Source organism: Uloborus diversus, chromosome 1 (genome assembly GCF_026930045.1).
Source record: "Uloborus diversus isolate 005 chromosome 1, Udiv.v.3.1, whole genome shotgun sequence".
Classification (NCBI taxonomy): Eukaryota; Metazoa; Arthropoda; class Arachnida; order Araneae; family Uloboridae; genus Uloborus; species Uloborus diversus.
The window spans coordinates 128,408,272-128,424,486 of record NC_072731.1 but is presented as its reverse complement, the minus strand read 5'-3'; the positions used below and the strand labels follow the sequence as shown (position 1 = coordinate 128,424,486).

General features: G+C 34.1%; 1 protein-coding gene across 1 annotated transcript in view; it reads left to right on the top strand.

Annotated features, from left to right (window-relative positions):
• LOC129221222 (mortality factor 4-like protein 1) overlaps nucleotides 1–12,103 on the top strand; it is a 98,135-nt gene extending 86,032 nt beyond the window's left edge. The window contains exons 8-12 of the mRNA XM_054855679.1: nucleotides 940–1,031; nucleotides 5,135–5,237; nucleotides 9,163–9,232; nucleotides 9,365–9,449; nucleotides 11,740–12,103. Coding sequence (XP_054711654.1) covers nucleotides 940–1,031; nucleotides 5,135–5,237; nucleotides 9,163–9,232; nucleotides 9,365–9,449; nucleotides 11,740–11,821 — 432 coding nt within the window. The 3' untranslated portion in view covers nucleotides 11,822–12,103. The remainder of the gene's footprint in view (nucleotides 1–939; nucleotides 1,032–5,134; nucleotides 5,238–9,162; nucleotides 9,233–9,364; nucleotides 9,450–11,739) is intronic.
• Nucleotides 12,104–16,215: the final 4,112 nt, after the last annotated feature.

Below are 16,215 nucleotides of genomic sequence, written 5' to 3'. Positions count from 1 at the left end.
AAGAGTGAAAAATAAAAATTATTTATGCTCATGTAGTATAATTTCATATAATCCATATTGCCATAATTTAAAAAAAGTGAAGCCGTCGAAGTTTGATTAGGAGAGAAACTGCATAAAAATATTCACTAAAGAGGTGTTAGCATAGTGCTTCATGGGTTTCAACTTTTTCCTAAGTGAAGCAGAGTCTGTGCACTATCTCTTATTCACAGTTCAATCAGTGTTGAGAACATTTCAATCAGTGTGAAATCAAAACCAAGGGCACCCAAACTTAAAATTTTGGAAGGGGGACTCTGAACTTTACTAAGTGATAAAATGTAAACATATACACTAATGAGAAGAGACATCAATCATCATCTTTTTTTAAAAATCCCAATTTTCAAAATAAAAAAAAAAGTATTTTGAGTGTCATCGCGATCAAAATTCCCGATATAACCCCAATTTAATGATTGTCAAGAGACTGAAAATAATTATCGTTAAATCAAGGAGCATATTCATTTGATGCAGTTAAATCCGCATCAGGAAATGCATCATGAAATTGAGGAAATCCTTTAATCGAAATTGTACTGTATTTATAAAGCCTATTTTATACATTGCTATATTTGAATATTTGCTACTAAAGAGAAAATAAAATCGTGAATTTTGCAAAGTTATTTTTTTAACACATCACAAGGTTTTGCTGATGACACATGTTCTTGAATCAAGATATTTTACAATGCATGTGCTATTGCTAGCTTAATAGCGTACATATTATTTGTTAAATGATTTATTTAAAAAAAAAATGTCATGCATTCATAAGTATTGCTTAATGGCCTTAACCTGCACAGGAAAAATTAAATGTTTTTTTTTTAATTTTTATTTTTATATTAAATGAACTGTGTTGCAATTTTCTCAGACTCAAACAAATTAATAAGTGTATTTCTTTTCTATGTCTTTCCTCAGTTGATTCTGTTGCCTGCCAGAATCACAGTAGATCATGTCATTGCCAGCTATGTGAAAGATAGAGTGTCTGGAAAAGGAGTCTCCCAGGCTAAGTGAGTTTGTATTCTGATCATTTTGACAAAACTTGATGCTTTTCTATTTCATGTTACAGTGTCCGCCGCTTGTTAAAATCACATTCGTTCAAAGGACATTTGATTTTATAAACCGGCTTACCTACGTTTAAAAAAAGGAAAGGTTTTGAAGTTTAAACACTCAAAAAACAAAATGAATTACTTTATTTTTGTTTTAAGTGGTTCAAAAAACAATTGCCATTTTAATTTAACATGAGAGGTACATTCCTTTTATTTCCACAAGGATCTTAAAATGTTGGCGTGTTGTTGTTTGATTAATAGAAATGGTGGAGTAAAGATTTAATATCTTTTGGCAGTTCACAAAATATTTTGTAATTTTCAACATTAAGTTTTCATCTTTACTCTGAAGTGTATCATATAATCATTTCTTCCCTGACTTCTTGGTGCTTCTTGATCAATTTTTTCACCTATGATCAGGGCTGTCCCGGGGGGAGGGGGCCAGTGGGGCAATTGCCCTGAGTGCCGCAAGGCGCCCCTTGTTTTGACGTAACACGACGACATTCACCTGAAAACAACATTTTCACGAGGGGCGCCTTGCAGCGCCCCTCATTGTATAAAATGCACCTATTGTATAAAATTAGGGGTGCCTTGCACGCCCCCTCATTTTGTGTATCATAGATACACAGTCATAGACACCCAAAATAGAGAATCATTGCAATGAGTCTGTATTTTTTCCTATGGCACGAAAATATTCCTCTCTCTGAGTCTCCAAAACCTTCATTTCCTTTGTATCATTGAAGTAGATACAATTTCTGAGAATATAACTGTTTAGAATTAAAAAAAGGCTCTTCTCCTTTGTTTATGTCTCACCAAATTTGCTTGAATTCTGCTCCTGTGTGCAGTGACAAAACCATAAAAAAGTTTTAAGGGAGCACTTTCAAAAAAACAGAAAAAAATAAAAAAAATTAACTCTAATTTGAATTCCGAAACTTTGAATTTAAATAATGTTTTTCGCAATCACGAGTTGCGACAAGACTCTACTGGTTAGAGTTATTGTTTCTAGAAATGGCTCCCCCGCCAAAGCATGTCCCTCCTCCTGGGTGCTTACGTGTATATAGTTGTATGCGTGTGTGTGTAGGCTTACGTGTGTGCACGTAGGCGTGTGTATGTGTGTAAAGGCGTACGCGACTGTGTATGAGCATGCGTGTGTAGGACATGGACGCCACCGCCCAGCAAAAGTGGATTCTGGGGGACAGTGCTCAGGACCAGCCGCGCCGCCGCCGGTGGACGATGGTGCTGCAGGCCTGGTCCAAGCTGAAAAAGGAACCGGAACATCAAGGACTGTCAAGTGAGAACAATAAGCAATCGTGATTGCTCAAAAAAAATCATTTTTGATTGGATAGGAAAAAAGGTCAAATGCTGTCCGGTCCAGATTTTGAAACTTTTAGTTTTAAAAAATGCAATTTTAGTCTTAAAAATGCGATTATGGGCCATGTTTATTGACGTTACGGTAAGGTTGGGTGGGAACTCAGAGATTATTTTTTTTAATAAATTGAAATCAATTCCTTCGCCCCCTGCAAGTTTTCGAAATTGAAGTTTCAAAAAAGCAACTTTAGACAAACTTTGAAAATTTTATGGATAGGGGGATCTGGAGCATTTCCCAGGAAAATTGTTTAAAATTATGGTTCAAAAAATTTAAGCAATGTTTTACTTTCAGGGGCTATTCCACTTAAATGTTTTTTAGGTGTCGTTCAAAAAACCCATTGCTTGTGATATCAAAGAAAGGCAGCATGGGGACCGTTGCATGAATATTTTCTTAAACTCAAGTCTTAAAATGCAATTTGTAAGGCTATATTTTGTAATATTAGGCCATTGATTTTTCAAAATTAGAGCTCCAAAAATGCTATTCTGAGTGATTTTCAAAGTTGTTGAGTATTTGTGGGCTTCTCCCTAAAGCTTACAAATATTTGATGCAAAAGAATAACATCTTTGTTTATAACATATATGAAAGCTGGTATTAAGTTGGTACAAGTAAAACCAAAAAACTCTTGAAAAGAATCATTGGATAAGTCCAGATCGAAATTTAATTTTGATATAATTTACTTCGATAAATACATTTTCTATTTATAATCAGCAAATTATTTATTCGTGTTCTTAATTTGATCAATATGAATAACCAACTCCGTTTTAATTGTTTGTTTTTTATCTAATGGGATTAGATTTTACTAGATAAATATTTGGATTTTTAACATTTCCATTTTTCAAAAAGTTTTTGGGGCATTAATGTTTTACAAATATTCAAAACAGATTCATTGCTTGTGTTTTGATTTGTATTATGCACAGCCCTCTGATTGTTCTGTTCATTAATAGGTAAAAAAATATGATAGACATCGGTAAACGATATTTAACTGCGTTCTCATTCCTAATGTAATGCAATATAAAATTTACTTTATTCAAATTAGATTAACTTCTCAACTCTTTCGGCGCGTGTAAAGTTTCAGTTTTAGGTTGGCATCCTTTGATGCCCAATCATATGCAAATGAAGCAAGTATAAATAGTGAACGATTCCAATCGTTCTTTCTCTTTTGTTCTCGTCAGCCTCTTGTGTTAGGTCCGGTAGATGTTGGGGAGTTGCGAACTCCTCCTCCGCTTATGGCCAGTGTTTATTCTTATAAACTTATTTTGTTAGTTTATTTATTTTAGTTTCTATGGACCAATAAATTTTTGGTAAGATTTTAAACAAGTTTCCAATGTTCATTTCTTCACATTAACATTTGATTCTGCATCTTCCACTGTGTGGTATTATCTCTGCTTGTATAAGCATGTAACATTGTTGACTGACTTACGGAATTTAGCCTTTCGGCTATTCGTTTAAACATCGTAAGTTATCAAAATAAGTATGTATTATACATGATGTTATAACTAACTTGATTTTTCTGTTTGTATAGGGGGGGCGCAAGGAAACTTCCCCCCGGGCGCCGTCAGCTCTTCGGACGGCCCTGCCTATGATGACCAAAAGTTTGATTTTATAAAACGGCGATAGTGATTTTATTAAAGGATGATTTTAAGATATTTTGATATTGCAACAATTCTGTTCTTCCAAATTTGATTTTAACTGCGGCTGATTTTATAATCCAGTGATTTAATTTGACGGGCACTGTATATGATTATATATTTGTGTATTTAGTTGTAGTATGTAATAGTAAAAGCGGACGCTTTTTGTTTTAGAATATTTTCCTTTTTGAAAATTTTCCAATTGATTGTTTCAAGTACCAAAGTGCTATATTATATTTTGAACTGCATTTTTTGTGTGAAAATACACCAAGCAAGCATATTGAGGCACTTAATCGACAAAAGAAATATTTGGGAAGAGCTGAAATTTTTCTTTATAACTAAACAAGATCTAGTTCTTTTACGACTTATTCAAAGCTTAATATTGATGATGGTAAGTGAACAAAATAATGCAAGGTTAAGTTAACCTTTGTTCCACAATGTATAAGGCAGCCACTCCAATTTAGATGTATGTACCTTAGGGCAGGAATTAATAAATGGAGGGAGCAAGTCCAATCATTGGCTAAGTAAAAGCTTGGGCAAAGGCCTCAAGTCACGTGACTCAATAAAGGCGAATGGTAGACACGTTTTGCGTGAAACTACAAAAGAAACCTGATTTCTTCCAATGCTGTTCTTTAAAATCTATCACGGGACCAGGGGTCTTTCCTTCACAAATGAAAGTCTTTACTCTCTCCATTTTATCTCTTCTCAATGGTCTGAACCTGTGATGTAATGGTTCAAGAGAGGGGTTGCTCACTATAAAAGCAACACTGTGTGCAGAGGTGTAGTATACTATACTGCTAATCCTTAATAGCATCTATGACGATTAGATGTCCGTCAAAGATAGCTTACTGTGGATGTTGAAACCAATACCTTCGATTTAAATTATACTTTGTAATGGCATTTAAAGAGATTAGGGGTTGTCTTTTCTAACCTAAAAAATTACCATCAAATGAGGTCAGGTGGTCTCTTTACACAAGTTTTACTCAATTCTTGTTTTCTTTGTATGACTATTGTATTGGTTTAAGAGGTATTTTGACTGACATTCACTTCAAATGTTTTCTTGCTGCCAGGGAACTGATCATCGTTCAGATGGCCAACAAAGTTAGAGACTGCTTCAATGTCTTCCTGGGAAAGATGCTGCTCTACAAGTTTGAACGACCGCAATATGCAGAAGTAAGATAGCTCTCTGTATTTCTAAACAGAGGTTGGCAGTTTCTCTTGCTCTTTTTTGAGGGTGCTGTTCACTGTTGCTTTTTGAAGCATCAAAGTCTATTTTTTGAACATGTGCAAACAGGGTTCTCAATGATTTAAATCAAGTTATTTAAAAATCATTTTATAAAATTATGATTTTTAATCAGAAATTAGAAATTTGTCTAAAAGTTGAATTTTATATTTTGAAAAATAAGTATTAGGGGAAGGTTGGGTAGTATTAGGGTTGGCTTTCTGCTGATAGAAACTAGTCTTTGCCATACCAGTGGCAGAAACTGGTTATAACTGGTAAAAACCGACAGAAACAGGCAAAAACTTAAAAACGTCTTTGATAACTCAAGTAATTACTAATGATATTTGTTTAAGTAAACTAAAAAATTAAGTTCATTTCATCATTGTAAAAAATAAAATCCAATGCTAGTGCCCTTAATTTAGTTCAGAAAGGAAACTTGTCAATTGCAGATGCTGCAAATATTTGGATTTAAATCTAAGAAAGGATGAAAAATCATGCGGGTGCTCAGAAAAGAGGAGTGACATTCAGAATTAAACAGGCATTACTGATTGTAATTTGCTCACTTATATGCTTCATCTAAATTGCTTGTGATTAAAATGATTATGTGCTTCAAGAAGAAAGTGCCAAAATTTTATTTGCCAATATTTTCCTAGATTTTGTATGTAATGTCATAGTTTTGCAAAAGAAATTGCCCCCATTTCTTGAAATTTATTTTTCCAGTCAAATATTTATCACTACCCCCAGCTACTACATGGTGGACCAGATTAAAAAAATATGTATGTATACAATTGACAAAAGTTTCACGAACATTGCTTGTTCCTTGATGCATTGCCTGCTAGCTCTTCCATTGCAAGAATATTCTAAAGTTTCTCATTTGTTGTCATTAAATCGAGAAACTATTTAGATTTTTTAAACCACCTTTTCAAAGAGGCAACAGCAGGGTCCAAAAAATGTAACATTTGATTTTTAATTGTGATAATATTGTAATTAAATTGTACTTTGGTTAACAATTAATATTTTTTCCATGCATTTCCTATTGTATGTCAATAATTAATTTTTTGTCATTTTGTGAGTTTTAGCTAGTTTCTGCCGCAAATGTGGCAGACTGGTTTTTGCCACAACTTGCACTGGTTTTTTAACCAGTTCCTACCAGTGATTTTAACCGCCTCAACAGAAACTTGCCAATCCTGGGTAGTATCCCTGGGTAGTAGTAGAACACCTAAGCCATTTAAATCATAACAATTTTTGTTTTATTTTTAAAGAATTAGTTTTTACGCTAAATTATGATGTACTAAGTTACCTAACATAAATTGTAAACTTTGGTTAAAAAAACATTGAGTCGTATTTTTAAACACATTTTTGTGAAACTCTATTTTTGGCCAATTAAAAAAATTTGGAGGGTTGTATCGGACAAAACATTAAAATGTTGAAATAAAAACAAATAGTTCAGAAATAACATTTTAATGTGCAAAAAACTGAAACGAACAAAGTAGTTGGTTGCTTAGAATAGTATACAAGTCTAAAAATGAAAATAAGTAATAATTTTTTATAAAAGTTGAAAAATATAGCCTATAATTGGTTTAGGCCTAACTGAAACAAATTCATTTTAAACTTTGGAACACAAATCACATGTGTAGTTAAGACTGTCCGGTTGTAGCTCAGTTCATTTTTCATGTGCCCAACCCTTACACGTTTGGCATTGGATCCAATCTTCTTCAAATGTCTCATTACAAATTATGCAGTGAGTCAACTCTTCGTTTTCCTGTGGCTCATCGTCATACTTTAACTTTCTTTTAGTGTTTTCTTTGTTTTTCATTTTAGGTTGAACTATTTTTTGTTTCTTTGGTTTGGGTTTTTCCCCTTTCTCTTTTTTTTTTTTTTTTTTTTTGGCTCTTCTCTTCTCTCAATCTTTTTTACTCCTCTGCTAAAGTTATTTTCTCTTCCTTTTCTTGTTTTTTCTTCTCCTGTTGAGCTTTTAGTGGCATAGAGGTTAGAATTTCACTTAGTTCTCTACGGTTTTGTCTTGTAATAAATTTTCGGCTTGAGTTGCTTGGGAGAGGTGAAACTATGTTCAAGATCAGTTGTAGTTTGAAGTCATTAGAGATGAGTTCGGGCTCATTTTTAAGAGCTCAGGCCGGCCAGAGCCCAAAATTTTGTAACCGAGCCCGAGGGATATTGTCTCGGACCAAAATCCGAGCCCGAAGGTATCAAAAACCGAACCTTCTGCAATCTGACATGATCTCTCTGTTAATGAAAAATGTTATGACAAATATTCTTCATTAACAGAAGTTTCTAAATTTTCCCAAATTGCTTTACTTCAAATGCGTTATTGTATGACATATTGATATAGTAATCGCAAAAAAACACTATAAATAAGCTTTAATTCCTTTTTTTTTGGTTTAATTTTCATATTGATTGAACTGATTTAAATGTTCCTTTCATTTTCTCACAGTAGGAAAATGTTTATTTGCTTTGAATTTGTTTGGAGATTGACGATTGAATATCTTTGCTTGAGTCCAAGCCCACCCGAGCCCGAAACCTATTTTCGGTTCTAGAGCTTGAGCCCGCTTCAGGCCCGGACTGAGCCCATCTCATTTCTAGCAGTCATAAGATTCAGCCAAAGAGTTGTTTGCCTCTTTAGCACCTTGGGCTACCTCTAAAGCCTCTTCCTGGTCTTCTTCCATATTTTCATCTGGATATGGCATTAATGGTGGCAGAGTAGAGGGACCAGGGATTCCTGCCATTGGTGACTCGTTGATGGTTGGTAACTTGTTGATGGTTAGCGTCTCTTTATCATTCTCAGACATAGCTCCTGTGTTCTTCAGCTCTTGGAGTTCTTCAGATTTGCTTAGTGAGGGGGCATAGTCTAAATCACTGAAAATTCCTTTATCTAGTGGCAAATACCTGTGCACTTGAAACCAGATTGAACCAGTTCCATTCGGCATATTCTGGAAAAGGCAATATTTACCAAACCTGCTATATCCTTCAAGGCAATTTTTAAGTTAGGATATTTTCTCATCCAGAGAGAGCAGGCCTCATGATATACGTTTTTAAATGGTTTCATAACGGTTCGGTCAAGTGGTTGTAAGTTATGACTCGTATGAGGGGGTAAACTCAGCATATGAATGTGTTGTTCTTGGCAAAAGTTATCTCCGTAATGTCTTTGTGGCTGGAATGGCCATCTGCAATAAGAAGGGCAGGATCTTTCTCAGTTGGATTCACTTGACTTTTAAAAAGTTGTAGCCATTTAAGGAAACCCTCGGCTATTATCTAGCCATTTGGTTGGGCATCAAACTCGCTTCTTATGGGAGCATCTTTTTTCAAGTCATTGCCTAGTCTTTTGTGGGGAAATACAAACAAGGGAGGTATGAACAAGTCCCCAGAAGCATTAATTGACAGCAACAGAGTGACATTATCCAGGCACTATGAGCAAGCCTTAACAATTGCTGCTCTATTTATTTATTTATTTATTTATAATTTTGTTTCACCCAACCCTGTAGACAAAATATCCAGTTATATAATGAAAAGAGAATAAATCGGATTTAAATTTTCAAATTGAAACAATAATCCTGTTTTTTTGCAACTTTGACGAAACGTTTTGCAAAGGCTGAACCATTCTCTGGGCATCAACAACCAAAGTTGTGAACACAAAACACAATCATTTCAATTCATTACTATCAGTGCAATCATAATAAGTAGAGATTACAGTTCAGCTAATCTTGCCCATGTTGCAGAACTTAAGCAAGAGATGCTCAAATACTTAAAAACAGTTCTAAAAGTTTCAGGAAAATCTGGAAATGTTAAAAAGATGCATTCTCAACTGTGGAATTTCCGACATCAAGTTCTAATGGAACTATGTTTTATTCTCTCTTTCAGATGCTTGCAGAATACCACAACAGCAGCATGTGTCAGGTGTACAGTGCTATCCATTTCCTGAGAATGTTCAGTAAGTATTTTATTCTCTTTCTCGCACTGCACAGTGTATTTTTATATGCTGTAGAGAATAAAATTTGTGGATTCTGTATATGCATAAAAGTGATGTATAAAAACTAAGACGGAAATTATTTTGATTTCCCAGCTCAATTTGGAAATCTGCTATCCCCACACGTCAAGGGAGATCCGGAAATCCCAGAACTCATTGAACACTTACAAGACTTTGTGAAGTGAGCTATACGTTTAGATTTTTTCCTTTATTACAGTATTTCTCATTCTACCAGTCATTCTAATTACAGAATCTTATGTGAAGTGACCCCAGTTGGATTAATTTTCTATCAGGAATCAAAATGTTCTATTGCAAATGGTACCGCTTAATGATCTTCATGTGGAAATGTGTTTTTTGAACTATACTATATTTACCTGTATTATGTGTGTATGTGTGTGATACATACATATAAGACAGAGCCATAACCAGACTTTCGTTTAGGGGGGGGTTTTACCTAACACATTTCTCGTGAAATCTATATGATCAATAAATTTTTGTTTCTGTTATATTCTACTAGAAGTACCCACGGCGATGCCCGTGCTAAGAATTTAAAGGAAACCCGTTGAATAAAAAAAGAGAATCCATGCCTCCCCCCCCCCTCCACTGATGTAAAATGATCATTTTTCTGCAACTACTGAAATGCGTTCACACCTTTTCAAAAAAATCTATTAAAGTTTCTTTGAGATTTAAAACTACTCGCCAAAACATTAAATTAGATCTACTGTTGCTTTAAAATTTAAAATAATCCTTCAACTGTATAGCTCATCGTTTAACATGCCAAGCAACCACTCTGCTGTAAGCCTGCTCTTTAGCGAGTAAAGCAATTTTTTTCTTCAATTTAAAATGATTCGCCAAATGAACAAAAAAGACATCAAATAGTGTCTTACAAATGTAAAATAATTCCTCAACTCTATTGTTTATCGTCAAGCAACCACACAACCGTAACCCAGGTCTTAGCAAGTGAAGCGAACTCCGACTGATTAGCTATCCCATCTGTCTAACTAAAAAAGAAAAAAAATCCCCGTGTGAGATATTCAAAAATTGTCTTCAGGAAAAAGAAAAAGTAGTATATTTCACTCGGTTAAAAACAAATCAAACATTTCTTTGGATTTCAAAGCAATTCGCCGAAACATCTCGTCATTTGTAATATTGCCATATATTTAGCACCTGTTTACGTTTTGAAAATAAAATGTTTCCAAGTTTCTAAGAAAAATTCCCCTAAAAACTAATTAATAACTCCTTAATATGGATTTAAGTTTTCATTTTCATGCATTTATATGTACTAAAGTCAAAGGAAGCAAAATTATGTAATTGCATATGTATCTACATTTGTATTTAATCTGGGATCCAATAATAATAACAGTAACTAATCATTCATTGGACAGACCGTTTCGTAAAAGCAAATGTTCCACTCGCCTGAAATACTTTAAAATATTTTTGGAGTAATTTTTAGCATTCAATGCTGCAATTAAATAGTTCTGATATGTGTCTGTTGAAGTTTGCTTAGAAATAAAACAATAAATAATTATTTGAAGATAAATCAATGTAATAGTGCCTTGAGGAATCAGCCAATTTATTTGTGTGTCAGTAATTCCAATATTTCGAACAATTATTCATTCATAAATATTGTCTTACATGATTGAAATGATTCTAGACGCATAATATGAAAAATTTAATCCAAAAGTTTTCCCAAAGTTCATAAAATGCAGAACATAAAGAAAGTTTAATTTGAATGTACAGTTTCAAAGACTACATGTGTTATGACTAAAAAACAATCTTTTAAATGTTTTATATGTATTATTAATGCAAACACATTACTGTGCAATGTAATTTGATGGTTATTTTGTTCTACCAAGACTTAAACATTCATACGTCTCGAAATCGAGCCTTTACACGTAAGTAATTTTATTGTAGTTATTCCTTAAATCCCTCAAGGAACCCTAGGAGGTCAGTGCCAAATGACGGAAGTGGCAGAAAATGTAAGTTCTTGTTGTATGCACTTTTCCCCTCTTTGGACAGCCGTTAAAGGAGAGCGAGGGGAACAGGCTGATCGGAGAAAGCCATGTTCCAATATTAAGTTTCACTTGGAAAAATGAGAAGCACCTTGTTGCTATAGTAGTAGACAGGCGCAGACATTTCGGCGGTGGCTTTTCTTGTGATAGACGGACAGTAATGTGTGTGTCTGAAACATATTCCTTGAGTTTGCACAGAGCAGCCAATCAAACGCGGTCAACCGATGATTAACTAGGCGCATTCTAATAGAGCTACCAGTTAATGAAACTAATGAAAACATCCTATGGACACTAACCTCAATGTCATCTAATCAACTGCTGATGTCATCAATCAAGCAAACGTGGTACCGGTTGCTCCATGCAAACACAAGAACTAATTTAAATAATAAGAGGGAAATGTGCTCAATAAACTATTTTAGTTATTACAATTAATCCATTTTAATTGGGTCTCACTTTCAGATACATGGATTCAAATCAGAACTTCTTCAGTTTGGATGATTATGTGGTTGCTTCACCAGAGTATCACAGAAGAGCTCTTTAGAAGTTAGAAGTTCATGACGTTTTGCTCTTACACCAATCTATCTTCGACATCACTTCATTCATATTCCCTCTCTCCAAAGAAAAAATAACTGATGCAATATTTCCAGGAGAAAGATCAATAATTCACTAAAACTATCTGGATGTTGATGCTGTAAATACTCATTTCAAAATTCTGTAATCATCCATTCATTCATTATCTTATTCTGTTTACCTGAATGTTGTATTACATTATTATTTATTGTATATAAATGATTATGTTGCTTTTATTAAATTTTTAAAACTACCCAATGTATTTGTTATTTTCAAACTGGACACTAATATACAAGATGCGTTCCAAACGTTCTGCGACCAAATTCATAAAAAAACATTAATTGAATATATTTTTACAGAGAGTAAAAAAATTTCTAGGTAGCAAGCACCCTCTTGCATTGATAAACTTCTGGAGGCAGTGTTCCATGCCTGAGAAAGGGCTTTACCAAAATGTCCTTTAGAGCTGATGCAACAATCGCCCGGATGCTTTCAATCATGTCCCAATGTTTTCCTTTTAACAAAGGAAACAAAAAAAAAGTCAGCAAGAGACAGGTCAGGACTCTTGGAAAGCTGGGGAGCAAATGAAGTGTTTGTCTTGGCCAGGTAGCTGTTCACAATGAAGGCGCTGTGACTTGGATTGTTAAAGTTTGTGTGCATCCCTGATGTTTCTTTGATGGCAGACTTCCCACCAAGTTTGACACAAAGTTTGATAGTGTACCATTGCTCTTCAGAACAAGCCATTGTGCCACGTTACGTGAATTCAAAATGGGGCTTAAAGGAACGCTTGTCCTGACTCTCCTGCAGCCAGTTGAAACTGAGCATGCTACACCTAGCCCAGCAGGTTAGAACACGCTGTGCCGTTTGTTGCATCAGGAAAAAATTGGTCACATTACTCACGGAACGCACCTTGTATGTCATTTACTAACCAAATTTCTCAAAATCCCCTAATTTTGATGAAGTATGTCGAATATTTTATTTCTCTCCTAAGCATGTAGTGTGGTAATTAAAAAATGAAATTTGTACTCCCTTCATTTCGGTTTATGGCCTAGAAAAAGACTTCTATAAAAATTTTAGACAAAAGAAATGCATTTTCGGAGTTGCTACCAAGCTTCAAAGTTTTAAAAATTCAGAATTTTTTCCACACCTTGTGTGATAGTTTACAGCAAATGCATAATATACAGGGTGCTCCGTTTTAACCTGCAAGACATTTATTTCTGCAACCGTTACTCCAAGATGTATACTTCCAATTGCAAAAATGTTCTAAATCAGATGCAGAGTTAAGATGGTGAAATTTTGAAGCAAAAATAAAAATGAGTCAAAAAATACAAAACTTAACTTTTTATACGAGCCCTAGGCCCCCTAATTAATACTTAAAGAAATAATCTCCATTGAAAACTATTACTGACACAAAAAACTTGACATTTGTGCGACCAAACAGAAGGCACCATACAGAAAATGAGATTTGAACTTATCGCCCGTTTAGAAGAATGACAGGTTGTCGAAGTAAAAAAGCAAAGTATTTATATTTTTCATTGCTATTCAAAAAATTTTGCCAATGCTTTGCCGTGATATGCAAATATCCACGACAAAACCTCAAACAGCTTGAGAAACCACACTCTATGCACACATATAAATTTAAACCCTTGTTAACTGCTATATTTCCCCCCAAAAGGTGTTATTAACGGCGAGAATCAAGTGATCAACTCACAAAAGTCACAAAACTCTGTGTTTCATATCTCGGTGAATATTGGTTGTACTAATTTCAAAATTTTTTCTACAGGAATTAATTTTCAGTGGAAATTATTTCTCTAAATATAAGTTAGGGGACCTGGGGCCCGTATAAAAAGTTAAATTTTGTGTTTTTTGACTTATTTTTGTTTTTACTTCAAACTTCCAACATCTTAACTCTGCATCTGATTTTGAACATTTTTGCAATTGGAAGTATACATCTAAGAGTAACAGTTGCAAAAAATCAGGTCTTGCTGGTTAAAACGGAACACCCTGTATATCAGTAAATACTGGAAAGTTTAATTTTCCTTTTTACAAAGTCAACTCATTCAACTGTAATATTGGGATGTAAATTTTTATGATCATAATCTTGACATAAAACTAAAAGCATACACCGTGATCCATCCAAGTACAATGTAAAACATTCCTCGTTTATTTGGTGTCTCAAAATGAAAAGCAGTGAAAAAAAATGCTCAAGTTTTGAAAAGTTAATTTGCAGCTGACTGTGGTTTAGGTAGTGAAATTATTTATCGACTGCCAACCAGGGGTGCACACAGGGGCGGGGGGGGGGGATTATAATGCAAGTTGTGCCATAAAAATGGGGGGGGAGTTATGATTTATTTAAATTTTTTTCTTTATTTTTTGCATAAATTATTTTATTTTATTCTATTTACATTTTATTTCATTTATTTATTTAGTTGGTGTGTATGTATGTCCTTAAAAGTCGGATCTTTTTGAATAAAATAATAATAATAATTAAAAATAAATAAAAAATATTTTTAAAAGATAAATAAAAAAAAAGCTGAAAAAAAGGGTTGATTTTTTTTTTTTTTTTTTTTTTTTTTTTTTTTTGAGGGGGGGGGAGGATTTGCGCCATTGAACTTGGGTTGATGGGCATCCCTGCTGCCAACGATTGTACTAGGAAAATATATTGTACAATTACTTTTAGCAGAGGCGTAGCTAGACCCGGCTTTCGGGGGGGGGGGGGGTCTTCTTTTATATACATATATATATATATATATATGTGTGTGTGTGTGTGTAAATTTTTTTAGTATTAAAAAAATAAGAGGGTGGTGAATCTTACATACTTTAGAATGGGGTACCCAATTCCGATACTTGTGTCAAACAAAACAAAAGCAAAGAATTTTTTATTTTTTTAATGTTATGGAAAATTTAACTTTTGTTTTCTTTTCCCTCCTTTTAATTTAAAGTGAAATTTTCTAGCAACGTCTTGTCAAAACCAGTCTATCCAAATCAGGGGGAAATCAAACATCTGATGAGCGTGTTCCGTTCATTTCAGAGTGACTGCTTAATTTAGAGGCTAACACACATCGACAAAAGCTGGCATCCCTGAAAGCTAATAGATACAGTAACCCCTCGTTATATCGCGCTTTTCGGGGGACAAAGAAAAAGAGCGATATATCCGAAAGCGCGATATAACGCACGTCATTAAAAATAGTTATAATTCCAGTATACAGGTAAATTAGAATTTGTTCTTCTTGACATGATTTTCTAATGGTTTCGAAGTAGTTCACGAATGTACTATCACACCTATTGAAATTTAAACAAGATTGAAATTTAAGAACATTTCACCATCAAAAAGTTAAAAACATCAAACGGCGAATGAAGACGATCTTTCTGAGCTACCGCGAGATAAAAGTGAGCATCCCAAAACCCTCTTATTCCCAGTAGACTTTCTAATTTGTTTGCCTTCCTGGACAAAGGATGTGAAAAGTAAAAGTAACCACATTGTTTACAGAAAACTCTTTTTCCCGCCCAGATCATTCTTTCTTTCTTTAATGCAAATCCTGGTTTGTGCGACCAAGTACAAATCTTTTTTGTACTAAAAGAAGGGCCTATGTTCTCTTCTACGTGGGCTAGTATAACACTTGCTTGATGTCTCTCACTCATTGTAACGGCCATGCATCAATACAAAATATGATGTCAAAAAGTTTACAGACTATCTTCAACGGAAATATACTGCGCGGGTATGTACATTTGGAGTGACAGGAATTGCTGCTGCTTTTCCAGTGAATTCAAAAGAATAGCTTTCTTTTGTTCATTGACAAAATAAAGAAGAAAGAGACCTTCTCTGAACAATACCATATGTTTTTAGAAATGGTTTCAAACTTAAAGCAAAGTTTTTGTTCTTATTTTAGGCTTTAATATTTCGGGAAAGAGAAGAAAAGAGCGATATATCCGAATGAGCGATATAATGAGGGGCTACTGTACTTCCATTTCCGCCTGTAAACTGGATGTACAGTAACTGGTTGACTTTCAATCTCATCGGTAGGCAGACTATAAAGACTATTTTTACTAACTTGGTTTGCACTAAAAGTATGAAATAAAAAAGACTTCTTGAATTATAACCTGCAAAAAATGAAATTGCTTTTCATATCCTTATATTTATATGTCGCTTTTTATGTATTTACATTTATGCTAATTTTAAAGCAGTTAATAAAATTTGAATAAAAAAAAGTTAGAGAAGAAATATAGTCGGTAGAAAGTTATTCGCTCAAATGCATACCGTCTGTTCTCCTCTCAAGTCTTTATTTTTAATTTTATTAGCTGCTTTAGAATTTACATAAATATCTATTTGAGAGAGCAACAGCAATTTTCAGGTATTATAAACAGAAG